This window comes from Erythrolamprus reginae, chromosome 8 (genome assembly GCF_031021105.1).
Source record: "Erythrolamprus reginae isolate rEryReg1 chromosome 8, rEryReg1.hap1, whole genome shotgun sequence".
NCBI lineage: Eukaryota > Metazoa > Chordata > Lepidosauria > Squamata > Dipsadidae > Erythrolamprus > Erythrolamprus reginae.
Genome location: NC_091957.1, coordinates 19,563,382 through 19,579,897, shown reverse-complemented (window position 1 = coordinate 19,579,897; position 16,516 = coordinate 19,563,382). Strand labels below are relative to the sequence as shown.

The window sequence follows — 16,516 nt, the reverse complement described above, 5'->3', positions numbered from 1 at the left end:
AGGATTCTCCCCCCTTTTCTGGCCCTGTATCCTCCCAGGAGATTCCATGAGAGGCCCCACGGAGGCTTCTCCCCACCTTTTCCAGCCCTGCTTCCTCCCAGGAGATTCCTAGAGAGGTCCCACGGAGGCTTCTCCCTGGCCTTTTCCGGTTACAGTTTCAGAGGCTCAGATTTGTAAGTGAAAAATGGTTCTTGAGAAGAGGCAAAAAAATCTTGAACACACTGTTCTTATCTAGAAAAGTTTGTAAATAGAGGCATTCTTAGGTAGAGGTACCACTGTAGTTGAAAGGGTCATTGGAGGTCTTCTAGTCCAACCCCCTGTTCAGGAATGAGACCCTACACCACTTCAGACAAATGGTTATCCAACATCTTAAAAACTTCCAGTGTTGGAGCATTCGCAACCTCTGAAGCTGTTCCACTGATTAATTATTCTAACTGTCAGGAAATTTCTCCTTAGTTTGGGGAATAGTTTGACTCCCTCTACTTTGTAGCAACCCTTGAGATTTTGGAAGACTGCTATCATGTCTCCCCTGGTCCTTCTTTTCATTAAATTAGACAAACAGTTGTACCTCTACTTAAGAACGCCTGTACTTAAGAACTTTTCTAGATAAAATCCGGGTGTTCAAGATTTTTTTTGCCTCCATTTAAGAACCATTTTCTACTTACGAACCCGAGCCTGGAAAAAATTCCCAGGAAATTTGAGAGCGGCACAAAGGCCCGGCCAGTTTCCTGCCACCCCCCCTTCAATCCCAGCCATCTGGGCTGCCAGAGGATCCTTTTGGTGGTGCTTAAGGAAAATGCTTCATTCACTCTGGATTGCCAAAGCCTCTTTGGCAATCCAGAGTGAATGAAGCATTTTCCTTTCTCTGGGCGCTTGGACGGGGAATAAACCTCTGCCAGCGCCCAGAGAAAAGAAATGCTCCCTTCGCTCTGGGCGGCCAAGGAATCACCACAGCGAAGGAAAGGCGCCGGCTATAAAGCGAGCAAGCAAGAGGAGGGGAGCCCTTCAGCAGGGGAAGGAAGAGGCAGCGTGGGGGTATTGGAGGCGCATGCTCCTCCTCGCCGCCTCAGGGTCCCTCTTTCTTTTTTTAAGCCTTATAGTTTTAGATTTTTTTGATTCCCCTCACCTCACCTTTTTCCTTCAGCAGCGACTGTCCTCCTCCTCTTCTTCGTCTTCCTCCTCCCACCCAAATTCGAAGCTTTTCTTTCCTTCCTAATGGCTTTGCACACATTATTTGCTTTTTCATTGATTCCTATGGGAAAAATTGCTTCTACTTAAGAACGTTTCTACTTAAGAACCTGGTCACAGAACGAATTAAGTTCTTAAGTAGAGGTACCACTGCATTCAGTTCCTGCAGCCCTTCTTTATATGGTTTAACCTCCAGCCCTTTGTTTATCTTCTTCTGGTAAAAGAACGGAAACTGGATTGTTTGCAATGAAGGGGACGGTGGTAGCGTTGAATTACATTGTTGTACAGTGGTACCTCTACCTAAGAACGCCTCTACTTACAAACTTTTCTGGATAGGAACCGAGTGTTCAAGAGTTTTTTGCCTCTTCACAAGAACCATTTTCTACTTACAAACCCGAGCCTTCGAAACTGTAACGGGAAAAGGCAGGGAGAAGCCTCCGTGGGGCCTATCTAGGAATCTCCTGGGAGGAAACAGGGACAGAAAATGTAGGGAGAAGCCTCCGTGGGGCCTCTCTGGGAAGCTCCTTGGAGGAAAAAGGGCCGGAAAAGGCGGGGAGAAGCCTCTGTGGGTCCTCTCTAGGAATCTCCTGGGAGGAAATAGGGTCTCCACCCTCCCTGTGGTTTCCCCAATCACACACATTATTTGCTTTTACATTGATTCCTATGGGGAAAATTGCTTCTTCTTACAGACTTTTCTACTTAAGAACCTGGTCACAGAACGAATTAAGTTCGTAAGTAGAGGTACTACTGTATTTGGGAAGAGAAAAAAAGTGAGGTGAGGGGAAAGTCGTCTTGCTGAAGCTGCTGCAGATGGCCCTGGGAAGAAAAAACAGTCCCTCTTTGCTTCTTAAAGGGAATTGTTTTCCACTAGCAGATAATGAACTTTAAAAAAATATATATTAGTGCCGTTCCAGTAAGTCTCCTTCTATCAGGAGCAACCAACTCTATTCGGTCCTTGAACTGCTTACAGCTAATAGCTTCTGTTGTTAAGCAAAGGAATTGAAAAACCTTTTTAAAAAACTGTGTATTAGAAGGAAAAACTCCCACCTACACCTTTTTCTCTGTGCCAGCACAATTAAATAGAGGTTTTGGGGGAATTAATGGACCCTCTCCAAAGATTGCAGGAAGATGCATCACAGCCATGCTCTGATTGTCTATTCTGCTCTTCCCTCTTTTTTCGTCGCATTTTTCTTCTGTCTCATTGCAATCAGAGACTGCTGATTAGTGAACCAGTTTTATTGAGTCGGGTTACTTACCGGTACCTATCCCTGGTTAATGAATCAGCCATCTTAATTTTTTTAACCACCTCTTTGAAAGCCCCTACAGGGATCAGAACTGTTGCCAGTCAACTTCTCTGAATAGTCATTAATCCTAGGGATTTTCAATGTCCTGATTTGTTGTTGTTGTTTTCCCATATTTGTTCTTTCTGGATTTCCTGCTTGAACAAGGGGTTGGACTAGAAGACCTCCAGGACCCCTTCAGACTCTGTTGTTCTGTTATTCCGCTTGCTTTCGATGTCATTGTTTGCCTATTGTCATTCGCCTTAATTGAAATCCCTATTAGAGGTGGCAAAAAAGTCTGCTGGATACAAGGAGTGTGATTTATCTGTTGCACTGAAAGCATTTGGTAATTCCTCACCCACACTCCAGTTCTTGAAAAGAAATTAAGAAAAAGCTAATAGGAATACAGTACCGTGGCAACACATATACTGTGTATCTCCAGGATTTTTTTTTAAAAAGTGTTGAATAACATCACAGGAGCCCTTTCTGTCTTAGGTGGTTCCACCCATTTCTTTCTTTCTTTCTTTCCTTCTCTCTCTCTTTCTCTTTCTTTTTTCTTCCTTCCTTCCTTCCCTCCCTTTTTTATTTTATTTTCTTTCTTTCTTTCTTTGTCTTCCTTCCTTCCCTCCCCTTCCTTTTTTCTTTTCCTTCCTTCCTTCCCTTCCCTCCCTTTTTTCTTTTCTTCCTTCCTTTTTTCTTTTCCTTCCTTCCTTCCTTCCTTCCTTTCTCTTTCTTTCTTTTTTCCCTCCTTCCTTCTCTTCCTTCTTTCTTTCCTTCTTTCTTTCTCTTCTTTTCTTTCTTTCCTCCCCCCCCCCTGAAAAGAAGCAGACCTTGGGTTTTGTGTCAAGTCTTTATTTAGTCGTAAGGAAACTGGTTTATTTTGACTCTCCCTGAATGGATCCTTCAAAGGACGGGCAGCCTTATTGATGCTGACTGGAGGGAAGACCGTTTTCTTTCCCCCTCACTCACATACCATCTGTTGTAGCTACTGTGGGAGGTGGAGAAAACTGTATCTTGTGGCATTTGTAAGAGGCCCAACAGCCAGTGAGATTAAGCAAAAGACAGTTGGCCAACTGAGAACAATCTGTAAGACATCTGCTGGGGTAGCAGCCTTGCATCAGAGCAGCCTTTTCCTCTTGTGGAGAGAGAGAAACGCAAGGGGGTAGAGAAGCACGCTGCCAGAAATATGCAAATGCCCTCCATCTGCTTAAGACACCCTATATTTTATATGTTTTTAAATGCTTAGGAGCAGCACTGAAAGGGCTCACGTTCAAGATCCATTCGAGGGCTTAATTCTCCTCTTCGGTTTTTCATGGTTGCAATTTTGTCAAGTTCACAAGAAGTCTTAGCAACCTCTTTTAATAAAATTTGTGCTTTTGAGTCCATGTTGATTCCTGATACCTGCCTGGACTAATCCCTGCTGGAAAGATTTTGGAAGTGATTTGCCATTGTCTGCTCCTTAGGACTGACAAAGAGGGATTGTCTCTTTCCCTAAAATGAAACCAGAACTCAGGGTCTCCCAATTTCTCACCAGGTGCCTTTATACTGCCATGTCTGGTTAATAAAATACAGTGGTGCCTCTACTTACGAATTTAATTCGTTCCGTGACCAGGTTCTTAAGTAGAAACGTTTGTAAGAAGAAGCAATTTTTCCCATGAAAGCAAATAATGGGTGTGATTGGAGAAACCACAGGGAGGGTGGAGGCCCTGTTTCCTCCCAGGAAATTTCTAGAGTGGCCCCACGGAGGCTTCTCCACACCTTTTCCAGCCCTGTTTCCTCCCAGGAAATTGCTAGAGAGGCCCCACGGAGCCTTTTCCCTATCTTTTCCGGCCCTGTTTCCTCCCAGGAGATTCCCAAAGAGGCCCCACAGAGGCTTCTCCCTGCCTTTTCCTGTTACAGTTTTGGAGGCTCGGGTTTGTAAGTGGAAAATGGTTCTTGAGAAGAGGCAAAAAAATCTTGAACACCCAGTTCTTATCTAGAAAAGTTCATAAGTATGGGCGTTCCTAGGTAGAGGTACCACTGTACTGGGTTTAAATCCACTCCTTATTTTAATTTAAAAGGAAAGAAAAGAGAAAGGGGGTGTTACAACCTTTGTAGCACCCCTCCCCAGATGTTTGACAACTGGTTCGTACATACAGTATGACCATTGCTGTGTCCCAAGGACACTTAAATGTCTCACTTAACAGAAATTTTGGGCTCAATTGCAGTTGTTAAGTAGCACATAATTTCACTAGGACAAAACCAGATTCCAACCCCTGCTACTATTTAAGGTTTATTGTCTACTATTTACAAATACATTATTAATCTTAGAGAATGATGAATACTCTATTCCCCAAAGGCCACTTACATTTCTTTTATCTTTTGCTTTTTCTTCATAATAGCCTCTAAAATTCAAAAACAGAACTGAATCCGATGATTGGCTAAAACCCTTTTCCCACTAACATTTAGCTAATGTTCTCTTGCCCTCTGCTGGAGAAAACAACACCATATATTCCTTCTATACAGAAACCCAAGATTGTGTTTGGCCTAAAGTAAAACAGACATTTTTGTAGCTCATACCGTAGAACTTTACTTTTGAAGATGATTTTCTGTTATTGTAAGAATATGAACAAACTTTCTACATCGTGCTAAACTATGGTCTGCTTACAAGCCACATTGTGTTGCCATGATTAAGGTTATCATATGATGGCTGGGATTAAAGAATGTGTTTGGCTGCTTTATGGCCCAGTGTATTGTGCAAATCCAGATACGTTTTCTAATGTTTTAGCAAGTTGCATGAACTTGAGCCATTGAATTAATTCAGTGAACCATAGGTCATTTCTTATATCTGTTGCACAATCCTTTGCTAAACTTAATCCAGAACATGACCGAAGAGAAAATAGAGTTTTTATTTCACTTGGCTCTATCTTGATATCTCTAATATTACTCTTATAAAAGTACAAAGAAAACAACGAAGTTAACTAAACCCTGGAGGAAAAGAAAATATAATAGCACTAGAAATAGCACTTAAGACTTATATAACCTTTCATAGTGATTTTACAACATACTCTAAGCAGTTTACAGAGTCAGCGTCTTGCCTCCAAAAATCTAAGTCCTCATTTTATCGACCTCAGAAGGATGAAAGGCTGAGTCAACCTTGAATCGGTAAGATTTGAACTGCCAACACGCAGCTAGCAGTCAGCTGAAGTAGCCTGCAGTACTGCGCTCTGACCACTGTGCCACCTCGGCTCTTAAAATACATTAATAGAGGTTTGTTGTTGTTTTTTAATTTTTTTTAATTATTGAATTTTTAAAGACATAGAACATAAACAAAGACAAAAAATAAACAGACCACACAATATACCATTCATAAAAATTACAAAAGCTTATATATTTTGAAATTAAGTTGTTGGTTTTTTTAAATTCAATTTTTAGGATTACAGGTTGTCCTTGACTTACAAACATTCGTTAGTCACTGTTCAAAGTTACAACAGCCCTGAAACAAGTGAATTATGACTGGCGTACCTGCGATTTCGCTACCTGCCCAGGTGCAGTAGCAGAATTGCGCTGGACTCTGCTAGCACTGAGAGCTACGGGGGCGGGCACACGTCACCATTCCACCTTAGCAGCCCACCTCTGGCTTAAGTTAAGGACTACCTATAGATTTCATTTTCCTCTTCCTTCTTCCCCTTCTTTTCTTCTTCCTCTGCTGTAACTTTGATCCTACAAAAGACACACCAAAAAGCATCTCAGAAACTAAACAAAAAATTACAGAAAATTAAATTTCAATTAAGTAAATATGTGGCGGTCAACTGGTTTCTGAATAATTATATAAATAATACAGGTAACAATGTGTGCTGCACTGCAGGATAATTCATATTTTATTATTTTTCTTTTTTTTCTTTTTGAAGGCAACCCTCATTTTTAACGGAAAACTTTTAGGGTAATTCATTTATATATATACTGTATATATATATATATATATATATATATATGTGTGTGTGTGTGTGTGTGTGTGTGTGTGTGTGTATTTATTTATTTATTTGAAGGCAATCCTCATTTTTTATGGAAAACCTCTAGGCTAATTCATATTTTATTATTTTATTTTATTTTATTTACTTTATTATTTTATTTATTTTATTTTATTTTATGGCAACACTTGTTTTTAATGAAAAACGTCTAGGCTAATTCATTTTTTAATTTTTTTAAAAAAAATTTTTTTAGGCAACTTTTATTTTTAATGGAAAACCTCTAATTCATTTTTTATTTGTTTTTATTTTTTGAAGGCAACCCTCGTTTTTAATGAAAAACTTCTAAGGCTAATTCTAACCTTTTATAAACTCCACTTTTCTTTATCAAGAGGCTTATATATATAATGCTGAGGTAGAAAAGTCACATCAAGATGCTTCCGCCCACCTGGTCTTCGACTTTCTCTCGGGTTTTTTTTTTTTTACCTCAAGCCCTCCCTATTCATTTCGTTGCTAGGCAAATCAGCCCTCTTCGCTGCACCCTATTGGTGGGCAGGTAAGTCTCCTCCTCCCCGTCTCGGGTTCCGCTCCGGCCATTGGCTGGCCGACATCCCGCCCTCGCTCTTGGCGCCAGGTAAGGACATGTTCCCGAGCTCTGATTGGCCTACGAAGGCGGGGAGGGGTGGTGGTGGAAGCAATGCCTCCAGGTGAAGTGCCGGTCCGGCCCTGGCTTCCTATAGGCCGGCAGGTGCGGGGAGGGGGGAGTTTAGAAAGCGCGCCATTGGTCGTCAGACGAGTCGGGCGGGTGGGGAGGGCGGGGCCGAGAGGGGAGGCGTCCCTCGGTGAGGCGGGGCCGCCATGTTGGGAGGCGGGAGAGCGGCTGCGCGGAGAGCGGCCGGGGGGCGCTGAGGGGGTGAGCCCAGGCGGCGGGAGCGCGCGCGCCTTCTTTCACCTGCCCGCGCGCGCACACAGGGGCGCGCCTCCTCCTTTGAGGGGGAAAAAAAAGTAGGGCGGGTTGAGGAAAAACCCGAAGCGAAACGCCAAGGAAAAAAAAATCCTGTCAAGAAAGGGGCGGACGCGAAGGAGAACCCCAAGCCCTTCCTCTCGTCTCCTCTGGAAAGTTGGAGGCAAACTTCCGCGGGGCGGGCGCGGGAAGGCGATCCCCCCCCACGTACTTCACCTCACTTTACCTCAGCCTGGAAGTGAGGGGTGGGTGGGATTCCTGTATAGAAGGGGAGACCTCCCCTAACAGGTGAGCTTTCTTAAGGGGGGGGGTGGAACTAGGAAGCTGAGATGAGGGAGGGAAAGGGGTCAACCAGGGGAGCCAGTACTAATGGGGGAGGAGTAACGAGGGGGCAGGTGGAAAAGACCCCCCCCCAGCAACTCCCCTCCCCATTAACCCAAGGCAGGAAGCTAAACTAGTGGGGGGGACCCCTCTGAGAAAATGCCGACCAAGATATTGCTTTAAAAAAATTAATATTAATTTATTACTATTCATCTTTCTCTCCAATCAGGTCTTATTTTTATTGTCCGGAGCCGATTGGTGGTAAAGAACTGGATTCTGAAGCGGAAAAGAGGTGAGTTCTAATCCTGCTTAGGACCAAAAGCCACCAATATGCACCAAAGACAAATACCTTGTGTGTGTGTCCAATCGCACTTGGCCAATAAAGAATTCTACTCTATTCTATTCTTTCTCTATTCTATTCTATTCAAGGGCAACTTCTGGGTGGTAGATCTTTTTCTCCTCTCCTCTGGGAGAAAGTACCGGTATTGGCAAACCGCTTCCGGAAAAAATGTTGGCAAGAAAGAGAGACGTGCATTTGTTCCTCTTGTCTCCAGGAATTGGGATTGACTTGAAACCCATAACAACAGCAGTCACAACAACATTGGGTTGTTAGAGTTGAAAAGAAGTTTGGGAGAACGCCTTTCCCTTACTACTTATTTTATTTATTTACTTAGTTATTTACTTATTTGATTTTTATGCCGCCCTATTCCTAGGACTCAGGGCGGCTCACAACAAAGTTGTGATACTAATATTCATGTATATTATGAATTTTAATTCATAAAATTGATACTAATATTCATAGTATTCTCTCTCTCTCTCTCCACCTGTCTAATTAGATCATATTCTTTAGCTGAATTTGACATCAGGTGGGACAGAGCCAACACAGGATAGGAGAGAACATAACTTCTGTTACAGTTGCTACAAGACTTCTCTGTAAAATAAATTTTGATTGGTTTGTTTTATTTTGGTTACTCCTTTAAGATGCTTGAAATCTATTTCTATTTCATCTCTGTAGTGGTGTATAAGTTGCAATGACTATTGTATATATGTTGGGGAGGGGTATATGTGTATTGTATATAATTAGATCATATTCTCTAGCTAGAGAAATTAGTGGGGCAGAGAACTGGTAGAAAGAATGCAAACATTGTGGGTGTTACTGTTGATTTTTGTTATTATTATCAAACACAATACTGTACTGTATATACTGTAAACTCCTTCAGACTTACTGGACTTCAAGGAGCACAAGAACAGCAACAATAGCAAATATTGGCAACAAAGTCTACATAGAATTGACATTGGGTTATAGTGTCTACACACAAACCTCTCACACAGATACATAGAATCATTCTGTATTCTCCATAGCAGATGTTAGAATCTAGCCCACCTGGTCTAATCTCAAAAAGCTAAAATTTGGAGCCAATTACTAGTTGGATGGGAGGCCACCTGGAAATGCCAGGGCTGTAGATGTACCTGGGAAGGCGCAATGAAAATGTCCTGGAAAGGGTCATCAAATTACTTCCATACTGTTGCATGATTCTGCATTTAAATAAAGGGGTGTTAAGGTGATGGAAAGCCTAGGACTATGAATAGTGTTGTTATAATATTTAGCACTATATACACACAGAACAAAATAGGTGTATTTCCATGTATGTGCTGTTTATGAGTGTATTATGAGTATTAATATAGTATACATTATTACCTTTGTGTGTATGAACTTTATTAACATTATATAGCCATTTATATGTATATTGGATAAGTTTACTGTTAGATTAAATTAATAATTCATATAGTTAAATATTATTCTACAGCGAAAGGCATAAATGTTATTTGTTAATAGTTTCTATAGTACTTTCTTTTGTCAGTCAAAACTTTGTATGGGGGAGGATGGGGAAAATGTGTCATAAGAAAGACCTACCAGTATCTCTGCAGATACACACACACACAAAGTGTCAAGAGATGCGCTTGAGAGAGGAGAGTTTTATTGCTCTTCTGCATAATAGTGTGTTGTCATTGCTTCTCATCTGGTGGAGGTAAGATCCCTTTTGTGAGGGATTGACAATGTCAGTGGAAAAGATGTATGAGGTCTACTTTGCTGGGAAGGCGTAGAAAGAAAGAAAAATTGAGATATTTAATTTGTATGCGATTTTTGGCTTAGATGATGGTCTTTCCTGCCATTTTCTCCCACAATAATAGTTGGCTTTCCTGGCTGATGTGAACTTCAATCTAAGATTCTGCTTTTATCAGGCTACTTGTGGTTCCTTATGCGTGTGGCACAAACACGCCCATTGCATGAATCAAAGGTAGTTTGATCAAAGGGTGGAAAATGGTGAGCTGATACCATTATTATTGAATACAGAATAAAGGTCTTTTGTACAAGAGAGGAGAGGTTTTGGCCCCACTATGAGCATTACAACTAAATAAACAAAGGAATTGGTACCAAGGTAATGAAAAAGAAGATGTGAGAATTCCAATTAAATATAATTGGGCTAAATTATAGTGATGGGATGTTGAGCCAGGAGGTAAACTTGATGCTGAAGGAACAGGAAGTCTTTTTAAGAAGGTAAGCGAGTGTGGTGAGTGAGTGAGGCCCTGGGAATGGAAGGTGAAAAGGGTGTGTTTTTCCTTCTCTTAAATTATAATGTGAAGAGGGCATTGATGGTATGTGAGGAATGCATGTGTGTCTGGTGGCCCAGAAGTTACAGCAAGGGTGGGGAACTATGGCTTGTTTATGAATTGTTGACTTCAACTCCCAGAATTCCTGAGCCAGCCATGCTTGCTTAGGAATTCTGGGAGTTGTGGTCTACAAGTCATGAAGGGGCCATATATATATATTGCCCTGCTACTCTGGGAGATCCAGGAATAGAAAAGTATGCTCTCAAAGGAGAAGGGTTATACAGTACAGATAATTTCTGGGAAAATGGAGCTGATTCTTTTCTTTCTGTGTGAAATAAAGATCATTTGACATAATTCAGTGACAGGTAGGCAAACACATCTTTACAACTCCAGAATACAAAGTTTTAGAGTTGCACTTGTTCCGTAAAATATAATGTACAATATTTAAATGTTCATAAGATTTAAGACATGATTTGTAAGTTTGACACAACTTCTTAAAAATTCTGAGAGTTGGGTCTGTGGAAATGTTAATCTTTTTATTAAAGGTACTGTATTAGCTTTTCTAGCTGTTCTAACTAAATGCAAGGGTGTTACAATTTGTTCTATACTTTAAGACTGTGATTAAGATAAAAAACAAAATGTAAACTTTCCAATTTTTAAGAATTCCTGAGTCAAACCTTACTGGTGATTAGAAAATTTCCCTTTGAACAGATTGTATCAAAATTTTTGTAGTTTACCTGCTTGCAAATTTGGAATCAAGCCAGCAAATTTGTTTGCTAAAAATAATTCCGTTTTTCAAGTAGGGATAACTAACGTTAGTGGCCAAAATATTACCTGCTTTGTTTTAGCAGATGCAACTTCTAGAACATACACAATTTAAATCTAATCATGCTTAAAGTTACAAGGTTGGGTTTTTTAACCCTTATGGTGTAACGGTACCTTAAGCAACAGTATAAAACTTTATTGTAGCAAGAAAAGGAACACAAATTACATTGTTCATTTGTTTGACTTTGCATGTCCTTTTTAGGTTTAATTCAGTATTTATTATGTTTTCCATTCATTTGTTTTCTTTTTTTTTTTGTATAGACTTTTGTGTGCATGCAGTCTAATGAAGTTTTTTACTGGGAAGAAGCATAAAAATGTTGCCTGTTCATTTATTGCAACCCCTCGTCATTCTTTGAATGATTTGAAAGATGAGTCTATAAAACGAGGACATTGTTTCCCCATTTGAATGTTGCATACTACCATGCCTAGCAGAATGGGATCAAAAATGAACATGAAGAAAGACTTCATTAGAGTAAAAACTCATTATAATGGGTAAGTTACATTAAGGGTGTTTTATGCACTGCATTCTTCTTCACTCCTTTCGTTCAAGCTATACAGATAGGCCTCGACTTACAACAATTCATTTAGAGACATTTGGGAGTTAACAACAGCACTGGAAAAAAGTGACTTACAACCATTTCTTGCACTTATGACAATCACAGCATCTTCATGGTCACGTGATCAAAATTCAGATGCTTGGCAACTGGCATGTACTTATACAGTTGCAGCATTCCAAGGTCATGTGATCCTCATTTGTCACCTTTCCAGCTGACTTCCAACAAGTCAAGTCATTGAGGAGAGCCAAACTTGCTTAACAACCTTAATTCACTTAATAACTGCAGTGATTCACTGCAAAAAGTCATAAACAGTACTTAAAAGCCATAAACCTTTCATAAAAGGTCATAAACGTGAATGTGATTCATTTAACAACTGCCTTGCTTAGCAATGGAAGTTCTGATCATAAGTTGAGGACTACCTGCATATATTTGCATTTCTACCATTTTAATTGAAAATGGAATTTCGGTGTGAAGTTTTTGAGCTACTGCTTTGCATATTTTGGCTTTCTTGCTTTCTTAAGCATCACCATTTTAAGGGACGGGGAGAGAGGAAAGGACGACCAAATTTGGCAAAGATAAAAAGACATAAAGTTGTGCATTTGTCAACCATTATCTATTAGTAGATTAGATAATGTGGTAAAAATGTTGAGATATGCGCTGTACAATGACTTCTTTACTGTAATATTTTTTCTTTTTATTTTCATAAAAAAATTATTGATAGTGAAAACCAAATTAAAAATCAGACTTAACTCTTAGTGGTAGCCTGGCAGGAGGGACATAACCGTGAAGAGACATAATTTAGGTTAGATTTGATATTCCTATTTGTGGTTCCAGTTTTGAGAAAATGTCTGCTTTGAGTGTTACAGAAATCCTAACACTGTCAGATCAGGGATAATGTTGCAACTCTGAACACGGTTTAAGATCCTAAATGGTTTTTCAGATGCTTCTCTACTATCTTATTGGCTACTTTTGAATTATACGTTCTCCCAGATGTTACTGAGCAAATTATTTTGTTTTGTTTTTTACTTCCAAGAATAAATAAATAAATAAATAAATATATATATACACACACACACATACACACATTAAAAGATATATTGTCAGGGTTTCAAGTAACACTCCCAACAAAAGAAAACTCTTGAGGCTTAAATTTTCTCAACATTCAACTTAATTAGAAATGTCATATTGGCACATCTGGGAAAATCCAAATATGAAAGTTTCCGGCTTTCCCCCACCCAGAAGAAAATCCAAGTCCCTGCCCCAGCACCCCCATGTCCATAACCTTGTCCAGTCAATGTACCCTCCCAACTGAAGATGCCTCCCAGATGCAGGGCAATATGACCTTGACTCTCGGAGAAAGGAATGTTGTTTTGACTATATATCTCCCCAGCTCCATCCAATCCCCTCTCCCAGTTTCCCACAGCACCAAATGTGGCAGGCCTGAAGATCCAAGACCAAAAAATTGCTTCCAGGCCTGACATATATAGGTATTAAGGGAGATTGGTGAAAGTCTTATTTAAATTCCCTTGGAAAATTGCCATTGGGTGGAACTTGTTTACTAGCAAACCAACTATCTTAGAATTAGCTCACAATTTATCCATAGGCTGCTGATTGTGAGATTTGGCCTTTGCAGTTGGCAATTTAGACATTGTGTTAGCAGATCTGCTTATTGAGTCATTGTAAAAGTAGCATAAAATTACTTTATATCATATACCAGTATACGTACTGGTACACTTCCTTCTATGTACTTGGGCGTCCTCCTCGATCCACAGCTCACATTAGAGAAACATCTTTCAGCTGTGGCGAGGGGGGTGTTTTCCCAGGTTCGCCTGGTGCACTAGTTGCGGCCCTATTTGGACCGGGAGTCACTGCTCACAGTCACTCATGACCTCATCACCTCGAGGCTCGACTACTGTAATGCTCTCTACATGGGGCTACCTTTGAAAAGTGTTCGGAAACTTCAGATCGTGCAGAATGCAGCTGCGAGAGCAATCATGGGCTTTCCCAAAAATGCCCATGTAACACCAACACTCCGCAGTCTGCATTGGTTGCCGATCAATTTCCGGTCACAATTCAAAGTGTTGGTCATCAGCTATAAAGCCCTTCATGGCACCTGACCAGGATATCTACGAGACCGCCTTTTGCCGCACGAATCCCAGCGACCGGTTAGGTCCCACAGAGTGTGCCTTCTCCGGGTCCTGTCAACAAAACAATGGGCCCAGGGGAAGAGCCTTCTCTGTGGCGGCCCCGACCCTCTGGAACCAACTCCCCCCGGAGATTAGAATTGCCCCCACCCTCCTCACCTTTCATAAGCTCCTAAAACCCCACCTCTGCGTTCAGGCATGTGAGAACTGAGATATTCTTTTCCCCTAGGCCTTTACAATTTATGCATGGTATGTTTGGTTTTAGAAATAAGGTGTTTTTAGCTGTTTTAGTATTGGATTTACATGCTGTTTTTATTCTGTTGTTAGCTGCCCCGAGTCTGCGGAGAGGGGCGGCATACAAATCCAATAAATGAAATAAATAAATAAATACGTAGTTACGCTAATACACGGGGAATATAATATAAACCTTAAACTTCTAATCCCATCTTTACATGAAAAACATATTTATAAGTACAATAATGCAGGACAGAGATTAAAGTTTTAAAACATGGCTTATTCTAATGATAAAAACAATTTTTGAAGTCCAGTTCTGTACATATATACTACAACCAGTGAGCAAATCTAAATGAGCTTGAAGTTTATTGTACAGATGTTGGGTAAAGTTATAAGGCCTGCATGGAAAAAATAAACCTCTTTGCTTCATGTCAGACCTTCCTTTATTTTCACATATTGTAAAACCTTTACCTAGCACCACATGCTCTGTTTCCCCTCATCTCCAATGGGAAGGGGTTTAACTTGACGCAGAATTGTTTAATGACTCAATCTGGGTTTATTGATCACATGGAAAGCATGGCATAAATAATTTTACACAAGGTTGCCACTACACAAAGGATTTCTATTTTCTTACGCTATGACGTGTCACACATTGTGGAGGCGCCAACATCAGGATACAAAATTAGTGTCAAGAATTATTCTGGAAGGTGTTAAATTATTTACGATGTCTATTTCTGGTACAGAACACCTTTGATAGTGTGACTAAATGGAAGACTTGTAAGCATGAGGAAGTTGTACTATTTCATGTTTGTTAATGTGCCTCCTTGAATGCTTAAAAGGTGGATACTTTATACATTTTGGGTGTGACAAATACTTTGCTTAAAGAGGTATAAGTGTTCATCTTGAATAGATAAAATACAGGTTGCAGTAACATAGTCTTCCTTCAGGAATGAAATCTGTTGAGGAATGTATTTTAATTTTCCCAGGACTATTTTATTTATTTATTTATGTATTTATTTATTAGATTTGTATGCCGCCCCTCTCCGGAGACTCGGAGTGGCTCACAACAACAAAACCGTACAAATCCAATAGTTAAAAACAATTTAAAACCCTTAATATAAAAAACAATCATACATCTCATACACACCATACGTAAAGCGGAAACAGCCCAGGGGAGTCAATTTCCCCATGCCTGAGGGCAAAGGTGGGTTTTAAGGAGTTTACAAAAGGCAAGGAGGGTGGGGGCAATCCTAATCTCCGGGGGGAGTTGGTTCCAGAGGGTCGGGGCCGCCACAGAGAAGGCTCTTCCCCTGGGTCCCGCCAGACAACATTGTTTCGTCCGGAGAAGGCCAACTCTGTGGGACCTAACTGGTTGCTGGGATTTGTGCGGCAGAAGGCAGTCCGGGAGATATTCTGGTCCGGTGCCATGAAGGGCTTTATAGGTCATAACCAACACTTTGAATAGTGACCGGAAACTGATCAGCAATCAATGCAGACTGCGGAGGGTTGGTGTGACATGGGAATACCTGGGGAAGCCCATGATTGCTCTCGCAGCTGCATTCTGCACGATCTGAAGTTTCCAAACACTCTTCAAAGGTAGCCCCATGTAGAGAGTGTTACAATAGTCTAACCTCGAGGTGATGAGGGCATGAGTGATTGTGAGCAGTGACTCCCGGTCCAAGTAGGGCCTCAACTGGTGCACCAGGCAAACCTGGGCAAACGCCCTCCTCGCCACAGCTGAAAGATGGTTCTCTAATGTAAGCTGTGGATCGAGGAGGACGCCCAAGTTGCGGACCCTCTCTGAGGGGGTCAGTAATCCCCCTCCCCGGGTGATGGACGGATAGATGGAATTGTCCTTGGGAGGAAAAACCCACAGCCACTCCGCCTTATCAGGGTTGAGTTTGAGTCTGTTGACACCCATCCAAACCCTAACAGCCTCCAGGCACCAGCACATCACTTCCACTGCTTCGTTGACTGGACATGGGGTGGAGATGTACAGCTGGGTATCATCAGCGTACTGATGATACCTCACCCCATGCCCCCGGATGATCTCGCTCAGCGGTTTCATGTAGATATTAAATAGCAGGGGGGAGAGGACCGACCCTTGTGGCACCCCACAAGGGAGAAGCCTAGAGGTCGACTAACACCGACTAACACTATAACACCGACTAACACTATAATACTAACGCTATACTTCATGCTGACATTTTGAATAAAGGACAGTTCTCCTGAGCATGAAGTCTTTTATTTCATGCAACGTTTCAAATCCTTCTTTACCGATGTCCACTTCCGTAAGTTGAAAATAGTCTACCTCTCCTTTTATCACTACACTGGTTTCAGTTTGCCACCATTTAATGTTAGATTTTTTTTTTAAAAAAAAACCCTGCTTTATTTTAATTGCTTAGCTATGTTTGGTTATTCTTGATTTACTATTTACAAACTG

The 16,516-nt window shown here is 41.0% G+C and overlaps 1 protein-coding gene across 2 annotated transcripts in view; it reads left to right on the top strand.

The window, feature by feature from the left end:
• Positions 1-7,253: 7,253 nt before the first annotated feature.
• Positions 7,254-16,516, top strand: part of PRKCZ (protein kinase C zeta) — a 97,316-nt gene continuing 88,053 nt past the window's right edge. Inside the window, exons 1-3 of one of the 2 annotated variants that reach the window (XM_070759119.1) lie at positions 7,254-7,667; positions 7,930-7,992; positions 11,400-11,630. In XM_070759119.1, the coding sequence (XP_070615220.1) occupies positions 11,545-11,630 (86 nt within the window). In that variant the 5' untranslated portion in view covers positions 7,254-7,667; positions 7,930-7,992; positions 11,400-11,544. The remainder of the gene's footprint in view (positions 7,668-7,929; positions 7,993-11,399; positions 11,631-16,516) is intronic. The other variant, XM_070759118.1, reaches the window with a different exon arrangement.